The sequence below is a fragment of the Malaclemys terrapin genome, chromosome 11 (assembly GCF_027887155.1).
Source record: "Malaclemys terrapin pileata isolate rMalTer1 chromosome 11, rMalTer1.hap1, whole genome shotgun sequence".
Classification (NCBI taxonomy): Eukaryota; Metazoa; Chordata; order Testudines; family Emydidae; genus Malaclemys; species Malaclemys terrapin.
The window spans coordinates 67892156-67909172 of NC_071515.1; the positions used below are offsets into that span (position 1 = coordinate 67892156).

General features: G+C 45.9%; 1 protein-coding gene across 1 annotated transcript in view; it reads left to right on the forward strand.

Moving 5' to 3' along the window:
- ITGB5 (integrin subunit beta 5) overlaps positions 1–17017 on the forward strand; it is a 114121-nt gene that overhangs the window by 89220 nt on the left and 7884 nt on the right. The window contains exons 11-12 of the mRNA XM_054043937.1: positions 14183–14405; positions 15656–15759. Coding sequence (XP_053899912.1) covers positions 14183–14405; positions 15656–15759 — 327 coding nt within the window. The remainder of the gene's footprint in view (positions 1–14182; positions 14406–15655; positions 15760–17017) is intronic.

The window sequence follows — 17017 nt, forward strand, 5'->3', positions numbered from 1 at the left end:
TCACAGAGGCTCAAATTTGTGACCAGCTGCCCCATTACTACAGGCCTCTGTGAAAAGACTAAAATGTTCCGATGAGTTTGGCCTGTACCAGACCTGGAAGTACCACAAGAGCCTTTCCCCCAGGATTTCCAGCTGGAAACAAATGCACTGGGAATCTCAGGGGCCTGTTCTCCAGAGATGAATGGGGATTGAATTAAATGAATGAGGAAGCACTAAATATTAAATATGCAGAAATGCTTAAATTGATGAGAATGATAAATATTTGCAGCCCAACTTTGCAGAACTCAGAAGCTTGGGCAACTAACCAAACTGAACCCTGAGAGGCCCTTCTGTCCCAAATTCACTTTGTATCCTTTGGCAATACAGCTTGCTACCCTCCTTGCCTCGCTCCCTGCAACTGTACACTGAAATGACAGCTTGAGGGATTTTTTCCCCTTTAACCCTCCTACCTTCTGTTTTAGTATGGCGCCTCCCCCATTCAACCAAAGTTTCCAGCTTTTCATCCTTTGTTCCAAGGGTCTTTTTACATATCTGGAATGCCAGCTAGCAACCCCCAGCTTCTTTCCCCAGCAGAGAATGGCAGTAGCTTGTCTGTCAGTCCAGCAGTAGAGTGGGTCAAGGTCAGCTTTATCTGACTTCTACCAATTACGGTTGACAACTTGGCTGAGGGCTAGCCCTGAAAACAGACAGTGCAATTACTCAAATGCTGCTTTACTAGCACACAGTTTTATTTTCCTGTGCTTCGTGTGGAGAGTTTAATGGGACTAACTAACCCAAAATTGTCACAATATGGTTTTTTTGCTTCTATAGATCTTTTCCTTGAACGTATGATAAACATCATGTGATCACTGGATTTGCTAGAGGTATCGTCTTTCTGATGAAATGTAAACCTTACAGTCCTAGGCACCCCCTGTGGCCGTTAAAGAACCTATATTACCTTTTCTCAGAAATAGGGTATTTCAACTCCTCTGGTGATTATATTTTGCCTATGTAAACTCCCTGCAGTTTCAGATGGGTCCAGGAGTCTTCACTTTCTGGCCAAAGATGAATGCGGAATAGCTGCATTCAGTTGAACAGTTGCTATGTTTCATCCCAGAAGTGACTGCATTGTACTGGTGGGAAAAATTAATCTTGGATATAGTTTTGTATGTTAGGTTATGAAGTGCTTAGGTTTCCTTTCAGGTTAAATGAACTATGCCATAAATATCATAGTTATCATTGTGTCTCCATGGTGCCTCCATTGGGAAACTAATCATATTTCTGCCCTTGTTTTAGTTCATAATTTATTCATTTTTAACTGGTCTTCTCTGTGTCTAGAAGAATAACATCTCACCATTGCTCTCTGAAATGGCATGATTTTGGCTTATGCCCAAATAAATTTGTTAGTCTCTAAAGTGACACAAGGACTCCTCATTGTCAAAACAGAACAGTAGTCGACTGCTTGTTCTTTCCCAAATGGACCAAAGCTTACTTGGCAGGGTTTCCTCTCCTGCGTGGAAGGGAAACTTTCCCCTGTTTATCCTTTCTTTTACCCCATACAGACTCTTACCTGTATAGATGCCACTTTCTGAAATCTAGCAGCCTTCCCTAGGAAACCCAGCTGCAGAAAATGCTGCCCCAGCTGCCTCTTTTTCATAGGTGTCCCCCTCTTGTCCCCCAGCAGACCTTTCGTTATCGATAAGGCATGCTAATGAGGCATTAAACACCATCACAGATTAAAGAGAAAAGGGGTGAAATGCTTGGCCACAGTAGTGATGGAAGCATTCTGTCAATTGGTCTCTGGTTTTTAAAGTGGTGCAGCCCAAGCTGCGGAGTTTGTCTTGTTTTTTTAATGAAAACCGTAACTCATTCCAAGAGCCAGGCCAAACCTTGTGAATCTTTTGCAAACTTGGCCCAGACTCTTGTGTTTATATCAAAATGTGGAACCAGGCGAGTTTCCCATGGTTTGCGATTTCTCTCTGCTCTAGGGATGATCCTTCGTAATGAGGTCCAGCCAGGGGGCATGAAGTGCCTCTGCCTTGGGAGAGCGGTGTTCCTCCTGACTTTTTTTTGTATTAAAGATGGGATTGAGCCACGAAGTTTGGACCCCCAAGTTCAGGGATGTTGGGATCTGGAGTCTTGCTTTGGAATTGCATCTTCTTTTGGCTAAAGAATGGGACCGAGAACTACCTCTTTCTATGCACGCTCAAGCTAACCCATTTAACAGCATCACTGCTGGCCCTGCATTGCTGCATCTCTGCTGTGCCAGCTTTCCATGGCTGTGCCATGATGTTCCATTGCTAGTCCAGACAAACACTGGACAAAGGTGAAAGTGCATTTCCTTCCAACAGGCCTGGCATGATAAGTGTTAATGAAAGGGTTAAAACTCTGTAGTCTCTCCCAAGCCCCACAATCTGTCTTTCATCTGAGTATTCACCATATGTCCCAGGGTCCTGGCTCCATAAATGTAGATGTTTCTTGATCATGACAACAATGCGAAGGTTAAATTTATTGCCAGCCTAAATGGAGCTAGGTAGGGGCGGGAAAGGGAGTAAGTAGGGGGGAGAAAACTTGTAATTGCCCCATAGAAGTTTCAATGTATTTGGAAGGGTCTGTAAGAGCCAAGTGTAAATGGCTCTTTGTCAAGCAGCCTTCCTTGTCATGCTGACTGGAGTACAAGAAAAAATGTGGTGAGCTTCAGTGACTCAGGCCTGGTCCCCACTTAGTCCGGACTTCGGACTAAGGTACGCAAATTCAGCTACGTTAATAACGTAGCTGAATTCGAAGTACCTTAGTCCGAACTTACCGCGGTCCAGACGCGGCCGGAAGTCTCCCCCCGTCGACGCCGCGTACTCCTCTCGGCGAGCTGGAGTACCGGCGCCGACTGTGAGCACTTCCGGGATCGATTTATCGCGTCTTAACCAGACGCGATAAATCGATCCCAGAACATCGATGGCGTGCCGCCGGACCAGCCGGTAAGTGAAGACTAGGCCTGAGACTGAGTTCCTTTTGGATCATGTTCATTAGGTGTTTGCAGATGGAATTCTTCAATGCTCCTGTCAGGTTAGAGGATTGGCTTTTGTCAACACTTGAAAATGAAGTGTGCAAGAGACTGGAATTTTGCAGGCAGACAATCCTCTCTGCTTCCTTGCGAATGGTCCCTACAAGAGACTGGAATTTTGTAGGCAGATAGTTCCCTCTGCTTTCTTTATAGATGATTCCTTTTTTATACACACACACACACACACAATACCTTTGCATGTGTCATATGCACATACTCCCCAAGAATTTTTGCCCATATATTGTCTTTTTGCAACTAATCATTTCCAAGTCAATGTCATAAAAGGGGTTACCAAAGTAGCATGAGATCTAAGTAAGAGGTCTGTCCCCCTAATTTTAAAGTGTGGGTCACCTTCAGTTATAAAACTATTCTTCAGTCTTGACTCCCCTTCAGAGCTGATGAAGAGGAAAGATTATGGGGGAGGACCTGGAGAATTGCATGGGGAATGTATTTGACATTTTCCCACCTAATGGAGGCAGAATCCTGAGCTCTAGGAATCACTTATGTTTCTCTATCAGCCCCTTCCGGATGAGCTGAGGAGCGATGTGGATGAGTTTGAGGCTCTCTGATAGCACGTTAGAAAAACCTCCATTAATGAGGATGGACCTACATAAGAAGGACTGCGATGACACAGAGCCCTTTTCAGTGTACAGGGAATTGAGGGATAAGGAAATCGGGGGAGGAAGTGGGTCCCCTCCTTCCCCCAGGAGAGAGATTATGCCATCCTCAAAAGGGTTAAAGCTAAAATATTAACGCTTGTGACCACTTGGATAATGTCTTCCATGTATGGTTCTCAAAGTGCTTTCAAGCATTTATGATTAAGCCCCAAACACACCAGGGTAGGAAACAGGCCAGTAAAGTGAAGCACAAAGACATCGATCACTCAGTGAGTCAATAGCAGAGCCAGGAAGAGAACCAAGGAGTCCTAGCTCCCAGGCCCCTCCACTAAACCTGTCCCCAACAGACCACGTTCAGATCAAGGCTAGGCTGAGACACTACTCACTTAGCAGAGAATATCCAGTAAAGTCAGCTAAAGTCAGGGGAGCTGTAGGGTGATAAAGTTTATTAAAGGATTTTATTTTAAGAAATCTAGCCTACCTGTCCATTTTGGCTTTCTGCTTATCAAGTGCTGCATGTTAGAATGAACACACGTGCTATTTAGTGTTTCAACTTCAGTTACATATGAGCATAGAGAAGTAAAATGAGAAAGGTCTGGTTGTAGCTGTTGCAGGAGCTATGGCAATCCACTATGCCCTGAGGTAAGTCTTAGTTGGCTTTATGGGACAGCATTTTCTGAAGCCACATGCATTAGGTGAAGTCCTCATTTCCCCTGAAAGCATCCAAACAAGTGAGGAAACGGGGTGAGTGTGTCACTTTCACAGCCACAGGTGTCTGGTAGCTGGGATCTTGAAAACAGTGCAGAATTAGCTGCATCTCTCTCAATACCCAAATGTGGGACACCTGGGATAAAGACCCAAAAAGAGATGGGAGACGCAAAGCATTCATGCTGTAAATTTAGAAGGCTGTGGGATTAATTCCTTTAGTGTACATGACTCTTTCTGATGTAAATAATTTTCAAACATAAAAATGAGGGGACATCATATTTATGCAGAATGTAGTTAACTTTGGGACTGAAATGAGTGACTTGTCTTGAAATGACAACCACTGAGGGGCTCATCTCCTCTCTCTGCTGCCTCTTTAGATATGATAATCCATTGAAATCAGTGCAAAGGCAGGATGCCTGGAAGGTGTCTCTCCTAGAAGTTATAATATACCTGGGGACTTTGTTAATTTCACCAAAGGCATGCCCTACAATTTGCCTTTTAATGCCTTGTTTTTTCAATACTATCTTGTGGATGAGCAAAGATGAGCCAAATTCTCTGCTGGTGTAAATGGGAAAAAGTCCACTGAAGTCAAGGATCTGTACCCATTTACGCCAGCAGAGAATTTTGACCCCTTGACTCTTAATTTGCTGGTTACATAGTAACCTTCATCAAACAGGTAAGCCGCTGTTCCCATTAGCCTCTTGTAACCTGTTGGAATGTTCATGCCAGCCTTCCTTACATGTTCCCTTTGCCAGGCGATTTTGGAGCAGCACCAGTATTGTGTGCTCCTGGGAGTGAACACTAATACCCTCCTCCTTTTGAAAACTTCCTCTGCTTCTGAGCTCTCCCTGCCTTTCTGACCAATGCGAAACATCTGGCAGAGCGACTGCTGTTACCCAAAATACAGTGCACGCTAGTTGACTTGCGTTGCATAAAACTCAGTTATCTGCACCCTTGGAACTCAGACAAAAGCTAAAGTTTGTGGCTCATCTGAGTCATGGAAATTGTTTAGCGGGAAGTGGTTTCATTTATTTGCCTAAGCAGACACTGTTTCTAACCATAACTCTTTTCCAAACATAGAGGTCTATGTTTTCCAAGTGTTCAAAGCCTCAAAGCGTCTTCCACCACCCTCCTTTCTTCCCCTTCAACTATTCATCTTCTGGAGCCCCCAAGATCTATTTATTTATACTTCATAGTCTTAAGGATCTAGTTTCCAGCCTGGACATCAGCTGCTTGTCACCGAAACATTGGCTGGTGGAAAATTAGGCCAGTGAGATACAAAGGTAGATAGAAATTAAATAAAGACATATGCAAAGTACTACATTTGGAAGGAAAAATCAAATGCCCATATACAAAATGGGGAGTAACTAAGTAGTCAGAAATGCTGCCAAAAATGATCTGAGGGTTACAGTCGATCACAAATAGAATCTGAGTCCACAGTGTGGTGCTGCTGTGAAAAAGGCAGTTGTCATTCAGGGATGTATTAATAGGAGCATCGTATGTAAGAGACGGGAGGTAATTCTGCCCCACTTGGCACTGGTGAGGCCTCAGATGGAATATTGTGTCCAGTTTGGGGCACCACACTTTAAGAAAGATGGGAACAAACTGGAGAAAGTCCAGAGGAGAGCAACAAAAATGATAAAAATCTGACCTGGATAAGGAAAGGTTAAAAAAACTGGGTATGTTTAGTCTTGAGAAAAGAAGACTGAGGAGGGACCTGAGAACAGTCTTCAAATGTGTAAAAGGTTTTTATAAAGAGGACTGTGATCAATTCTAGGACAAGGAGTTTACAGCAAGGGAGATTCAGGTGAGGTATTCTAACTATAAGGAGAGTTAAGCACTGGAACAGGTTACTTAGCAAGGTTGTGAAATCCCCATCTCTGGAGGTTGAATAAACCCCTGTCAGGGATGGTCTAGGTATATTTAATTCTGCCTCGGTGTGGGGGGGAATGGCTTAGAGGAGCTCTTGAGGGTCCCTTCCAGGCCTGCACTTCTATGATTCTATGAAGGACAAAGTCTGTGTATGTGCACACATCTGGATTTGTCAGGAACTAAATTTAGTACCGCTTTAAAAAAATAACCAACCCTCTTTAATCCACAGTAATGCCAGTGCCAGCCCTAAGCATTCAAAAGAAATAAATCAGGCCCCCAAAATCATGAAATTGGCTTAAAAATATTAGCTCTTTTAAAAAGTAAATACATTTTGGGTTTATTTTATTTCCTTTTTGGTGTTAGAGCCTTTAGGGTTCACGCGTTCAAGATTTTCTCTGCAACCAAGAGGGCTAGAAACTTACTGTTAATTTATTTTAAGGGAAAGCTGAGATTCTCATATAATCATGTGACTCCAGGATCTGGGAGGATGAAGAAACAAACTTAATATCACGAGACTTGTGGCAAAATCTTGAGAGTTGTCAACATTAATTTGTTCTAGCTGCCCGAAGGGTAGGTTTTATGGGGAAAACAATGCTGAGAAATGACGGGTTTGGTAGATGGACAAAAAGTCTGGTTAATAGAAGAAACCTTCTCTGAAATCTGACATTGGCATGTCCAGCCATTCTGTACTGAGACATTGGGACTTGCACTTCCTACCCACTCCCACATCCCAGATTTTTCTAGAGAAGCTCTGTGATGTAACTAGACTCTGAGAGCAACCACCCTACACTATCAAGGCAACTGTAGGTGAGAACCCTTTTGACAGAGTTTGTTTGGAGGTGATGGGCCTCATGAGGAAGACTGACCAACCTTCCAGATGCTTATCTGAACCCCAAACCTTTTGAGCCGTGATAATCAATACAGCCATTAGAAAGAACTGAAAGTTCTTCTGGAAGGCATATACAGTATTTTATACCACAGGTGCAACCTCATCTGGAATACTGTGTGCAATTCTGTTCTCCCATATTTAAGAAAGATTAATTCAAACAGGAACAGGTGCAGAGAAGGGCTACTAGGATGAGAGGAATGGAAAACCTACCTTCGGAGAAGAGACTCTCAGAGCTTGGCTTGTTTAGCCTAACCAAAAGAAGGCTGAGAGGAGATATGATTTCTCTCTATAAATACATCAGTCAGAGGGATAAATACCAGCGAGGGAGAGGAGTTATTTAAGTTAAGCGCCAATGTGGACACATTAAACCTGTCTTCAAGATTGAGTTTGATAAATTTATGCAGGGGATGGTATGATGAAACTGCCTACAATATCCCCAAAGGCCGGTGATGGAACACTAGATGGGAAGGGCTCTGAGTTACTACAGAGAATTCTTTCCTAGGTGTTTGGCTGTGGGGTCTTACTGAAATCCTCAGGGTCCAAATGACTGCCATGTTTAGGGCAGGAAGAAATATTCCCCCATGTCAGATTGGCAGAAACCATGGGGGGGGTTTTTTTGCTTTCCTCTGCAGCAGGGGACATGGGTCACTTGCAGGTTTAAACTAGTGTAAATGGCAGATTCTCTGTAACTTGAAGTCTTTAAATCACGATTTGAGGACTTCAGTAACTCAGCCAGAGGTTATGGGCCTATTACAGGAGTGGGTGGGCAAGGTTCTGTGGCCTGCGATGTGCCGGAAGTCAGACTAGATGATCATGATGGTCTCTTCTAGCCTTAAAGTCTATGAGTCACCACAACCTTTTGGAGAATTGTAAATGGTGGTAACTAGAGTATAAGGGGGAGTGTTACTAGGAATCATGGGATGAAATTAATCAAAGGAAAATATAGGATGGAATTTGGGCGAAAGGTCCTGCAGAGAGATACTTGATTGGTGGAATAACTTCCCATGGGAAATGGTGGAAGCTTCTAACATTAAACTGAACAAAGTACAGGAAAATCTGATGTAGGGAAGGGAACAATCCTGCACTGGCCTTCATATGCATGTGTGTTTGCATATCCTAGATGACCCAGGAAATCTTTTTGATCTCTAATATCTGTTAATCTAATTGCTACAACCCCTTCAGGGGTCTCTTGTACAATCCAGACACTCTCCAAAGAAGAACGGCATGTGTTCCTGTGAACATGTTACTTTGCTGTCCAAAGCAGCAGCAGCACAGAGAGCCGAGCCTCACCCTGCCAATTCTTCGAATTTGTTCTGTGCTCTTGCCACCAGCATGAAAAGGAGAAGCCAGGGGTGGGGGTGGGGGAGCCTTCTGGATGGCCCTTGTTTGCTCATCAAGAATCCCAGAAAGGGGGTGGGTGGGTGAAATGAGGACAAGTAGATGTTCTGCCAAAAGTTTAAGTAACAGCAGGAGACGACTGTGCAACCCCGATCTGAGCATGGCTGATGTTAGTGCAGCACACACAAAGCAGGACTGGATGGCTTTCAGAAGTGCAGAGCACCTGCATCTTAGACTTTCCTGAGAGCTGTGGGTGCTCAGCATCTTTAAAGATCAGGCTGTACAACTTGCCTCTTGGCGGCATTAAGTGAAGCATGCTGGGGTTCCCTAAACAGCACTGTGCACCGCGTCTCCTCTCTAACAAACTGCCTATGCTGTTCTGTTCCCAGTCTCAGATCTATGACACAGCTTTACAGGAGCTGGTGCTGAATCCTACCAGAGATGCAGAATAGGGGTATTTTGACAAGTTAAAGACTTTTATTTGTCCGGATTTCTCTTTTGACTGCAGCGGGGTTTGCCAAGCACCCGGATCAGCTAGACAGCTTTATTCAGGGACATTTAATGGAGGTTTCCAATTAATAATCTCTGGTGTATAAGGGCAAATTCAGAGAGAACATTTCATTTCCTAGTCTTATCTGGAGACTTGAGTCTAAGATAATTTAATTTCAGGGATGGAACAGAGGAAAATGTATCTTTTTATGTCTGGAAAATCCAATTAATCTCTTTGGCTATACAGACCAGCCGTAGTAGATTACATTCAAAACCAAACTAAGATTTTTTTAAAATACTGTACACATTAAAACTGCACCATGAAACTTGATTAGCTCGGAGGTGTATTAAAATACACCTTCCTCTCTTAGTCTGAGATTACATTCCCAGTTTGGAAGTGAGACCCTTTCCTGATGAGCAGTACCATTGCTTGGTTTATCTTTAGAGACGGGGTCCTGGAATAATTTGCCATAGACATTATCTTATGTACAGTAATAACTCCTTGGCCACTTAACATATGTCAGTGAGGCAGATAGGGCTGGAAGCGTACAAACCTTTTTACTATGAAATGCAAATACCATGCAGAATTCCAAGGTTTCAGAAATTCTGCCCATCCTGGATAACAGATTACTTATCAATATCAGGTACAGGAGAGGAAGAAGGTTGCATTTGGAGAGAGTATAAACGTGTGGACACACTAAGGTTTGTAATAGTTTGAAGTAGCAAGTTTGGTCCCAAGCAAATGATGGGGCTGTGTGAATGCTCCTTATGAAGCTTTGGGGCAAATGAGGTGGCTAGAAAAATTAGGGTTACCATATGTAACAAATAAAAAAAGAGGACCCTCCACGGGGCCCTGGCCCCGCCCATTTCCCACCCCCAGCCCTGCCCCAACTCCGCCCCTTCCCCATCCTAACTCCGCCCCCTCCTCCCTCCCACTCCCAGCCACGCGAAAAGGGCTGCCCGAGCGCTACCGGCTTCACGGTTTGCCAGGCAGCCCCCAGACCCTGCGCCCCCGGCCGGCGCTTCCCCAGCGCAGCTGGAGCCCGGGAGGGGAAGCGCCCAGCCGGGGGCGCAGGGTCTGGAGGCTGCCCGGCAAACCGTGAAGCCGGTAGCGCTTGGGCTTCGGGCAGCCCCTATGCCTTCGGACCCTGCGCCCCTGGCCGGGTACTTCCCCTCCCGGGCTCCGGCAGCGCAGGGTCCGGAGGCATGGGGGCTGCCCAAAGCCCGTAGCACTCGGCTCTTAAACAGAGCCGAAGAGTCAGGGGAGGAGCAGAGCCGCCGTGGCTGGAGGCTCTGCTCCTCCCCTGACTCTTCGGCTCTGTTTAAGAGCCGAGCTGCCCGAGCGCTACCGGCTTCGGGCAGCCCCTATGCCTCCGGACCCTGCGCTGCCGGAGCCCGGGAGGGGAAGTGCCCGGCTGGGGTCTGGAGGCAAGGGGGCTGCCCGAAGCCCATAGCGCGCGGGCAGCTCGGCTCTTAAACAGAGCCGAAGAGTCAGGGGAGGAGCAGAGCAGCCGCGGGAGGGGAAGTGCCCGGCCGGCATTTTCCCGGACATGTTCGGCTTTTTGGCAATTCCCCCCGGACGGGGGTTTGATTGCCGAAAAGCCGGACATGTCCGGGAAAAACCGGACGTATGGTAACCCTAGTAAAATAAAAGACGTTCCTGTTTTCCAGCGCCTGTATTTGAGATGTGCTGTGGCACCTCTGCCAATGCAGGAGTCATGGAAAGCCAGAGAAATCAGAGTGCTTGTGGTGAAGAGAAGAATCTGCATATATTTTTTAGCAGTCTTGTCTGAGAAACATGAGACTGTTTCCAGTGGGGAAACTGAAGCTGTAATTAATTTGCTGATGAGCATATATTCAAACTGTTTGGCATTATAAAATATGCATTTGAAAGCGACCTCCTCCTGGGGTTAAGTAGTTAAGAAGCCCAGCGTTACTTCCAGGGAGCTGATTGATGAAACCGCACATTTGACAACTTGACGCTCCACTTTCAATAACTGAAAGCCTCTGAGATTATTGACTTTTCAGGCTGTCTCCAAGTCCCACAGCTACAGTAGGAGCACCACTATATTGCATTCTCCGTTTATCGATAACGATTGGAACTCTTGTCTAATGCCCACAAACCCGAGGGACTGCTGTCAGATCTACTGCATTGTTTGATGAGCAAGGTGCTTGGAGTCTGAGAGGTATTTTCAGTGGCAGGTGCAGCTGCTTCTCCTTGGAGTTGACAAAGGACCATCAATGACAGTGTGTAAGAAACAGGAATGTAACTTGTAGCTAGGTGGATAATTTTTTGGCAAATAAATCTTCAGGTACTGGATTTATTTGGGGGGTGGGCAGGGCTTATTCTGATGCATTTCCTCCCTCTGTGTATTGTATTGTGGGAAAACTCTCCCAAAGAAGCCCGTAGATATTTCCATCTGTTAAAGGAGAGGGGAGGGAGAGATGATGAACTGGCTTATGAAATGGTTAATCCAGTAGCCTTCCGCTGCTCAGACCTAGGTTCAAAACCAGGCCCAGTCACATGAAAGACTGAACCCTAGGCATTTGGATTTATCACAACCCATTGCAGAGACTAGGGGGAGGAGGAAGCATTGGAACAGCAGCTGCCCCCTCTGTGCCTGGCGTGGACCAATGCTGTACTCACTAATTTCCAGCAATCCTAAATTCATCCCAAACTTCAGGGTAAAACAACTGTTTGATTTTTAAAATGCACCCAGTGAATCTATCTGTGGTATTTATCTGGGCGCCCCTCACCTGAGTATCAGAGCACCTGACAATCGAATACATTTGTCCTCCCAACATCCCTCTGAGGTAGGGAACCCATCTGAATCTAGCTAGGGCTCTGCCTAGAAAAGGTAGCATAGGAAGTGAGTGTCCAGTAGTTCATCAGGGAGCCTGATTATTATGGCACATACCTTGTTCATTAAACAGGAAAGTGCTGTAAAAAGCACTCTAACAACTTTTATCGCTCTACAATAAAGCTGAGTCCTACACATGAGGGACAGAAGGAGCTTGGGGAACGGTGGAGAGAGAAAGCTCTTCTTTCTGAGCCATGTGGGCAAGCGGAGGCCAGGCATAAAACCCAACGAGGGCAGTTCCATTGATTGCCACACTGGGTACATTAGGAAAATCTGATGCTATACTAAGAAGACTGTAGAGAAGTGACCACAAACGCTGTTTTTTTCTGTATCTGCTTCAGCTTCCACTGGTTAACTACAGTGAGTATCGAGATTATATTGACCGCACCGTAGCTCTCCAGCACCCAGCAGTATGTATCTGTTAAACATTGTCTTCTGTACAGCTGAGGATATAGCCACATCTGGGTTAAAAAGCAATATTCCTAAAGGTGTTGTTTCAGAACCTTTGCCAGCTTTCAGCAGGGAAGGTGGGTGTGAAGAATCCAAGGCTCGGCTGCTCTTTTGCTACTTTTCAGGCCCTTCTGCTTTAAATCACTGTCAGGGTAGGGTTTTCTTTGCTTCCCTCTGTGGTAAACCGGGAGAGCTGGATTTACATTGAAATTCTCAGGCCATTTAGAAAGCCCTGTGCAGATATATAAACAACTGTATCCTTTATTAGCATGTTTCTTTTACGAGGCTGGAACAATGAAGAACTCTGCATGCTGAAAGAACGTCACCTCTAGCTGTCCTCAGCTTTAAATTATCTGAGGGTTTTCCCCCCCTTTTTTTAAACTGATCCAATAACAGCAGAAATCCTAATGCTAAACCAGGGGGTAACAATTCTCCATTTCGCTTGACTGGAGTCTTCACACAGCCACAAACTTTAGGCTACTACTGAAATTTTTCTTACAAAAATGGAAGAGGAAAGAGGAAATCTGCTAGGCCCATTCTGCACGGCGATGAAAGCCTTGAATCCTGAATATCTGAAATGTATAGTAACGGGCACAGCAAAGTATATATTGACCCCTTTGCAGCAGTTAAGAATATTTTATTCCTGCAATGAGTTGTTGCTGAAAGGTTCTATCAGGGCTTCGTTTGCACTTTAATGTCAATCACTGTATAAGTGGGTAATAGAATAGGAGGAGTAACACTTTAAAGGGGCTCTAGGAATCCGAAATGTTAATCCAGAGAAAACAGCAACCATGCTTTAGCCCAGGGGTCTCAAACTCAGATGACCTCGAGGGCCGCATGAGGACTAGTGCATTGGCCCGTGGGCCGCATCACTGACACACCCCACTTGCTGCCTCTGGCCCCGCCCCCACTCCACCCCTTCCATGAGGCCACGCCCCTGCCCCGCCTCTTCTCGCCCCTTCCCTGGCCCCATTCCAACCCCTTCCCTGAAGTCCTCACCCCAACTCTGCCCCCTCCCTGCCCCCAAGGGGCGCAGGAGGGGTGTAGGGTGTGGCAGGGGCTCAGGGCAGGGAGTTGAGGTGCAGGAGGTGTGCAGGGTACGGCAGGGAATTGGGGTGTGAGGTGCAAGAAGTGTGCAGGGTGCGGCGGGGGCTCAGAGCAGGGAGTCGGGGTGTGGGAGGGGTGCGGCAGAGGGTTGGGGTGCAGTGTGTGGCAAGGGGCTCCAGGCAGGGGGTTGGGTTGCAGGAGGGGTGAGGGGTGCAGGGTGTGGCAGGGGGCTCAGGGCAGGGAGTTGCAGTGCAGGAGGGGTGTGGGATGCGGCAGGGGGCTCCGGGCAGAGGGTTGGGGTGCAGAAGGGATGCGGGGTACGGGCTCTGGCCTGGCACCGCTTACCTAGAGCTGATCCGGGGTGGCAGCGCTGCGCACCGTGGCCAGGGCAGGCTCCCTGCCTGTCTGCCCTGTCCCTGTCCCCGCTCCGCTCCGCTCCACTCCAGGAAGCAGCCTGCCCTGCCCTCCCTCCCCTCCCCCCAAGTACTACTTTACCACATTATATCCAAATTCATGTTATATCGGGTCACGTTATATCGGGGTAGAGGTGTACTGTCACTGGGCTGTAAAAGTTCAGACTGATTTTGCCACTGCAGGCCAGTCTGTGTGTTACAATAGTAAGAACAATAACGAGACACTAAGAACTTTCTATCTAAGGCCCCAAGTAACTTGATACTTAAGCATTTGTCTTGCATTCATCTTTTTATCCTTTTAACCTCCCTCCCTTCAGCTTGATAACATCAAGAATGTTACTGATGCCCCTCTGTTCCTTTTTACCTCCAGCACACTGTCACTGCATCCCAATCCCAGATAGCCATCTGTTCACTTGCACTGAAGTTTGCTGTTTGTGCTTGTTATCGCTTATCTTTAGGCCATGGAGAGTGTCACTGTGGGGAGTGCAAGTGCCACGCTGGTTACATCGGAGACAACTGCAACTGCTCGACGGAGACTAACCGTTGCATTTCGAATGACAGTCAGATGTGCAGCGGCAGAGGCAACTGTGTCTGTGGGAAATGCCAATGCACCGAGCCCGGAGCCTTTGGAGAGACGTGCGAGAAATGTCCTACCTGCCCAGGTGCCTGCAGCACTAAAAGGTACCTCACCAACCGTGCCCATGAATGGCTCACTCTGCATCATGAAGGGAAATTGTGTTTGATTTCAGAAGTCCTTCAAATAAGGGGCCTCTATTACTGCTTCAGGTTGGACTGGCTGCCTGAGGGTAGGCCTTCACTGCAGAGATGGCACCTGGCTTAGCCTAGCCCAGGTATGAGCAGTGTCTGCCCTGTATTCCCCCATGTGTGTGTCACTAGGACGTCTGGGGGTTCCCATGGTCCTTTGTGCAGCAGTATGCTGCACTACTTGTGAGTCTTTTCCAATTAATTGTGGGAGAATTTGCCTGTCCTTTTGGGCACACACAGGGAATTATGGGAAGGCACTGGGGGATTGTTAGCATGTGGCTGGAGGTGTCCAGATGCCTCTCTGGGAAATTTTCCTGCAAACCAGTCTGAGCCTGGCAGAAAGTGACCAATACAGGTCATTTCATGCCTTGTTCTAATGTGGGTTCTACTGGGTAATTACTGGCAGCCAGATCCGCTTCATTTCAATGCATCTTGCTGTGTAGTATGGAGACAGCACGAGGATGCCAGGGAATGGTTATGATTTAAGAGATTGAAAATACAATGGAAAAGCCACTTTGATCATTTAAATGCTTGTAGCTCCACAACAAATATTTATGGTGTCTGTCTTTTCTGCTTTCAGCCATTTCCGAGATGGTCCCACATAAGAAATCTAGATCCCCAAATGCCTGAAATGAGAGAACATTCAGGGCTGGATCCAAATTTAACAGCCAACATCCATCTCTGTAGCGGGTTACACCAAAGTTCCAAATACAAACACACCCAGACAACCAGGGAACTTCGCAATTCAGCCCCACCTCCAGGGTTAATCTGTCCTTAATTTGGAGACGCTTGGCCAAAAGGTTTCTATTTCTTTTATGATGCAGATGTGTGACTCTGTGTGGGGGCGTGCACAAAGGGGGCAAGCAGGGGCACCCCCCCCAATAGCTGGTGGGGGATGCAAAACTTCTGCTCCTGGGCTGTGTCGAGGAGCTCTCCCTCCGCGGCCCAGGAGAAGGGGGAGTTTGCTGTCTCCCCCAACCAGAGGAGTTCTGTGCCCCCACACAATCCACCTCCCCCCAGGCAGTAACATTTAAATTCCTGCGCATGCCCCTGACTGTGGATTAACAGGTCAAGATTCCCTTTGGCAAACAGTTTGTGTGGCAGGTCTGAATGTTCCTGTGGTTTCAAAGATGTTTAGTCTTTCTCTTTGTGTCTCCCTCCTGAAGGGACTGCATTGAGTGCATGTTACATAACTCAGGAGGACTGGCTGATAACCAAACCTGCCCAAAACACTGCAAGGATGAGATCATTACACGTGTGGATGTCCTCAGTAAGTAATGTACAGCAGAATCATATGGGAACTTCAGGCATGAGGCTGTTGCAACTGGCTAGATTTAACTGGTCTTTGCAAAGAATTGTATTTACCCTGATTGGCATCGAAGCTTTTCCATAAAGTAGGTCACAAATAAAAATCTGGATTTAGAAAGGCTAATCCATTTTCCTACCTCCAGGTTATAATCTCTTCACTGTTACAACATACACCCCACATCCAACTATTTACCATATGCTGGGTTTATTCTCTTATCCATATCAGCTACACATAACACTTGTAATCTTGACACAGTAAATGTTACTAGATTCAGATTAGATCTGGAATTCAGAATCTAAACACTACATTTCAATTCACGTGGTACGTGATGAGCATGCAACTGATTTGTTTTTAAAAGTAAAATCAACCAGTTTTCTACCTAATCTCTTAATAGTGAAGAACCATTTTTGTTAATCAAATAGGTTTCTCTGTTTGGTTTTAATATGTATCTCTTCCAGATATTTACAGAAGTCATACTGGTTGCACTTTTGCTGTCAGCTTTCTTTTTGAGGATTGCTGCTATGTTGGCTCTATCTTCTGAATCAACGTTTTATTAAGTAAAATTTCATACTCAATTAATTGCCTTGTGGGTGTCTACGCTCTTTCTTCCCTCTAGAAGGTCTTAGAGCTACCCCTAGATTTTTCTCTGCTTTGTTACAGAGGCAGGAGTAAATGAGAGAGTTTATGACGACAGGGACAATGCAAAACTCGCATGCCTGGTTACATTGTGATCCATAGAGTTAATAGGAAGCTGTCTTGGTTAAGTGATGCACCCATACCAGTCTGCACTGCCAAAACTTGCCAAGATCCCAGTCAAATAAATCCTTCAGCAGGAGAAATTAATCATGATTCAGAAGCTTTGGCCATGTAATGAAGCAAAAATTACTTTAAAAGGTATTTTTATATACATAATACCAAGGATGTCTAGGCCCGTTATAGATAGGTAAGAAAACAAGATCCTTGCCCTGAAGAACTCTTGACAGCAATATTTAGGGCAGCCATGAAGTTACACTGTCCAGGGCTACCCTAGTGCACAAATGACCTAGGAGTAAAGAATATGAAGACCACCAGAGTTGCGTTATGTGCTTTTTGGCTATAGTTAATACAGGAAGTAAGGGGAACAGGATGCAACCCAATGGAAAGTGATTGAGCAGGAAGAGTTAGCAAGTATCTTGTTAGAGCAGCATTTTTTGTGGTGTTGTTTTTTTCTGGCACACTC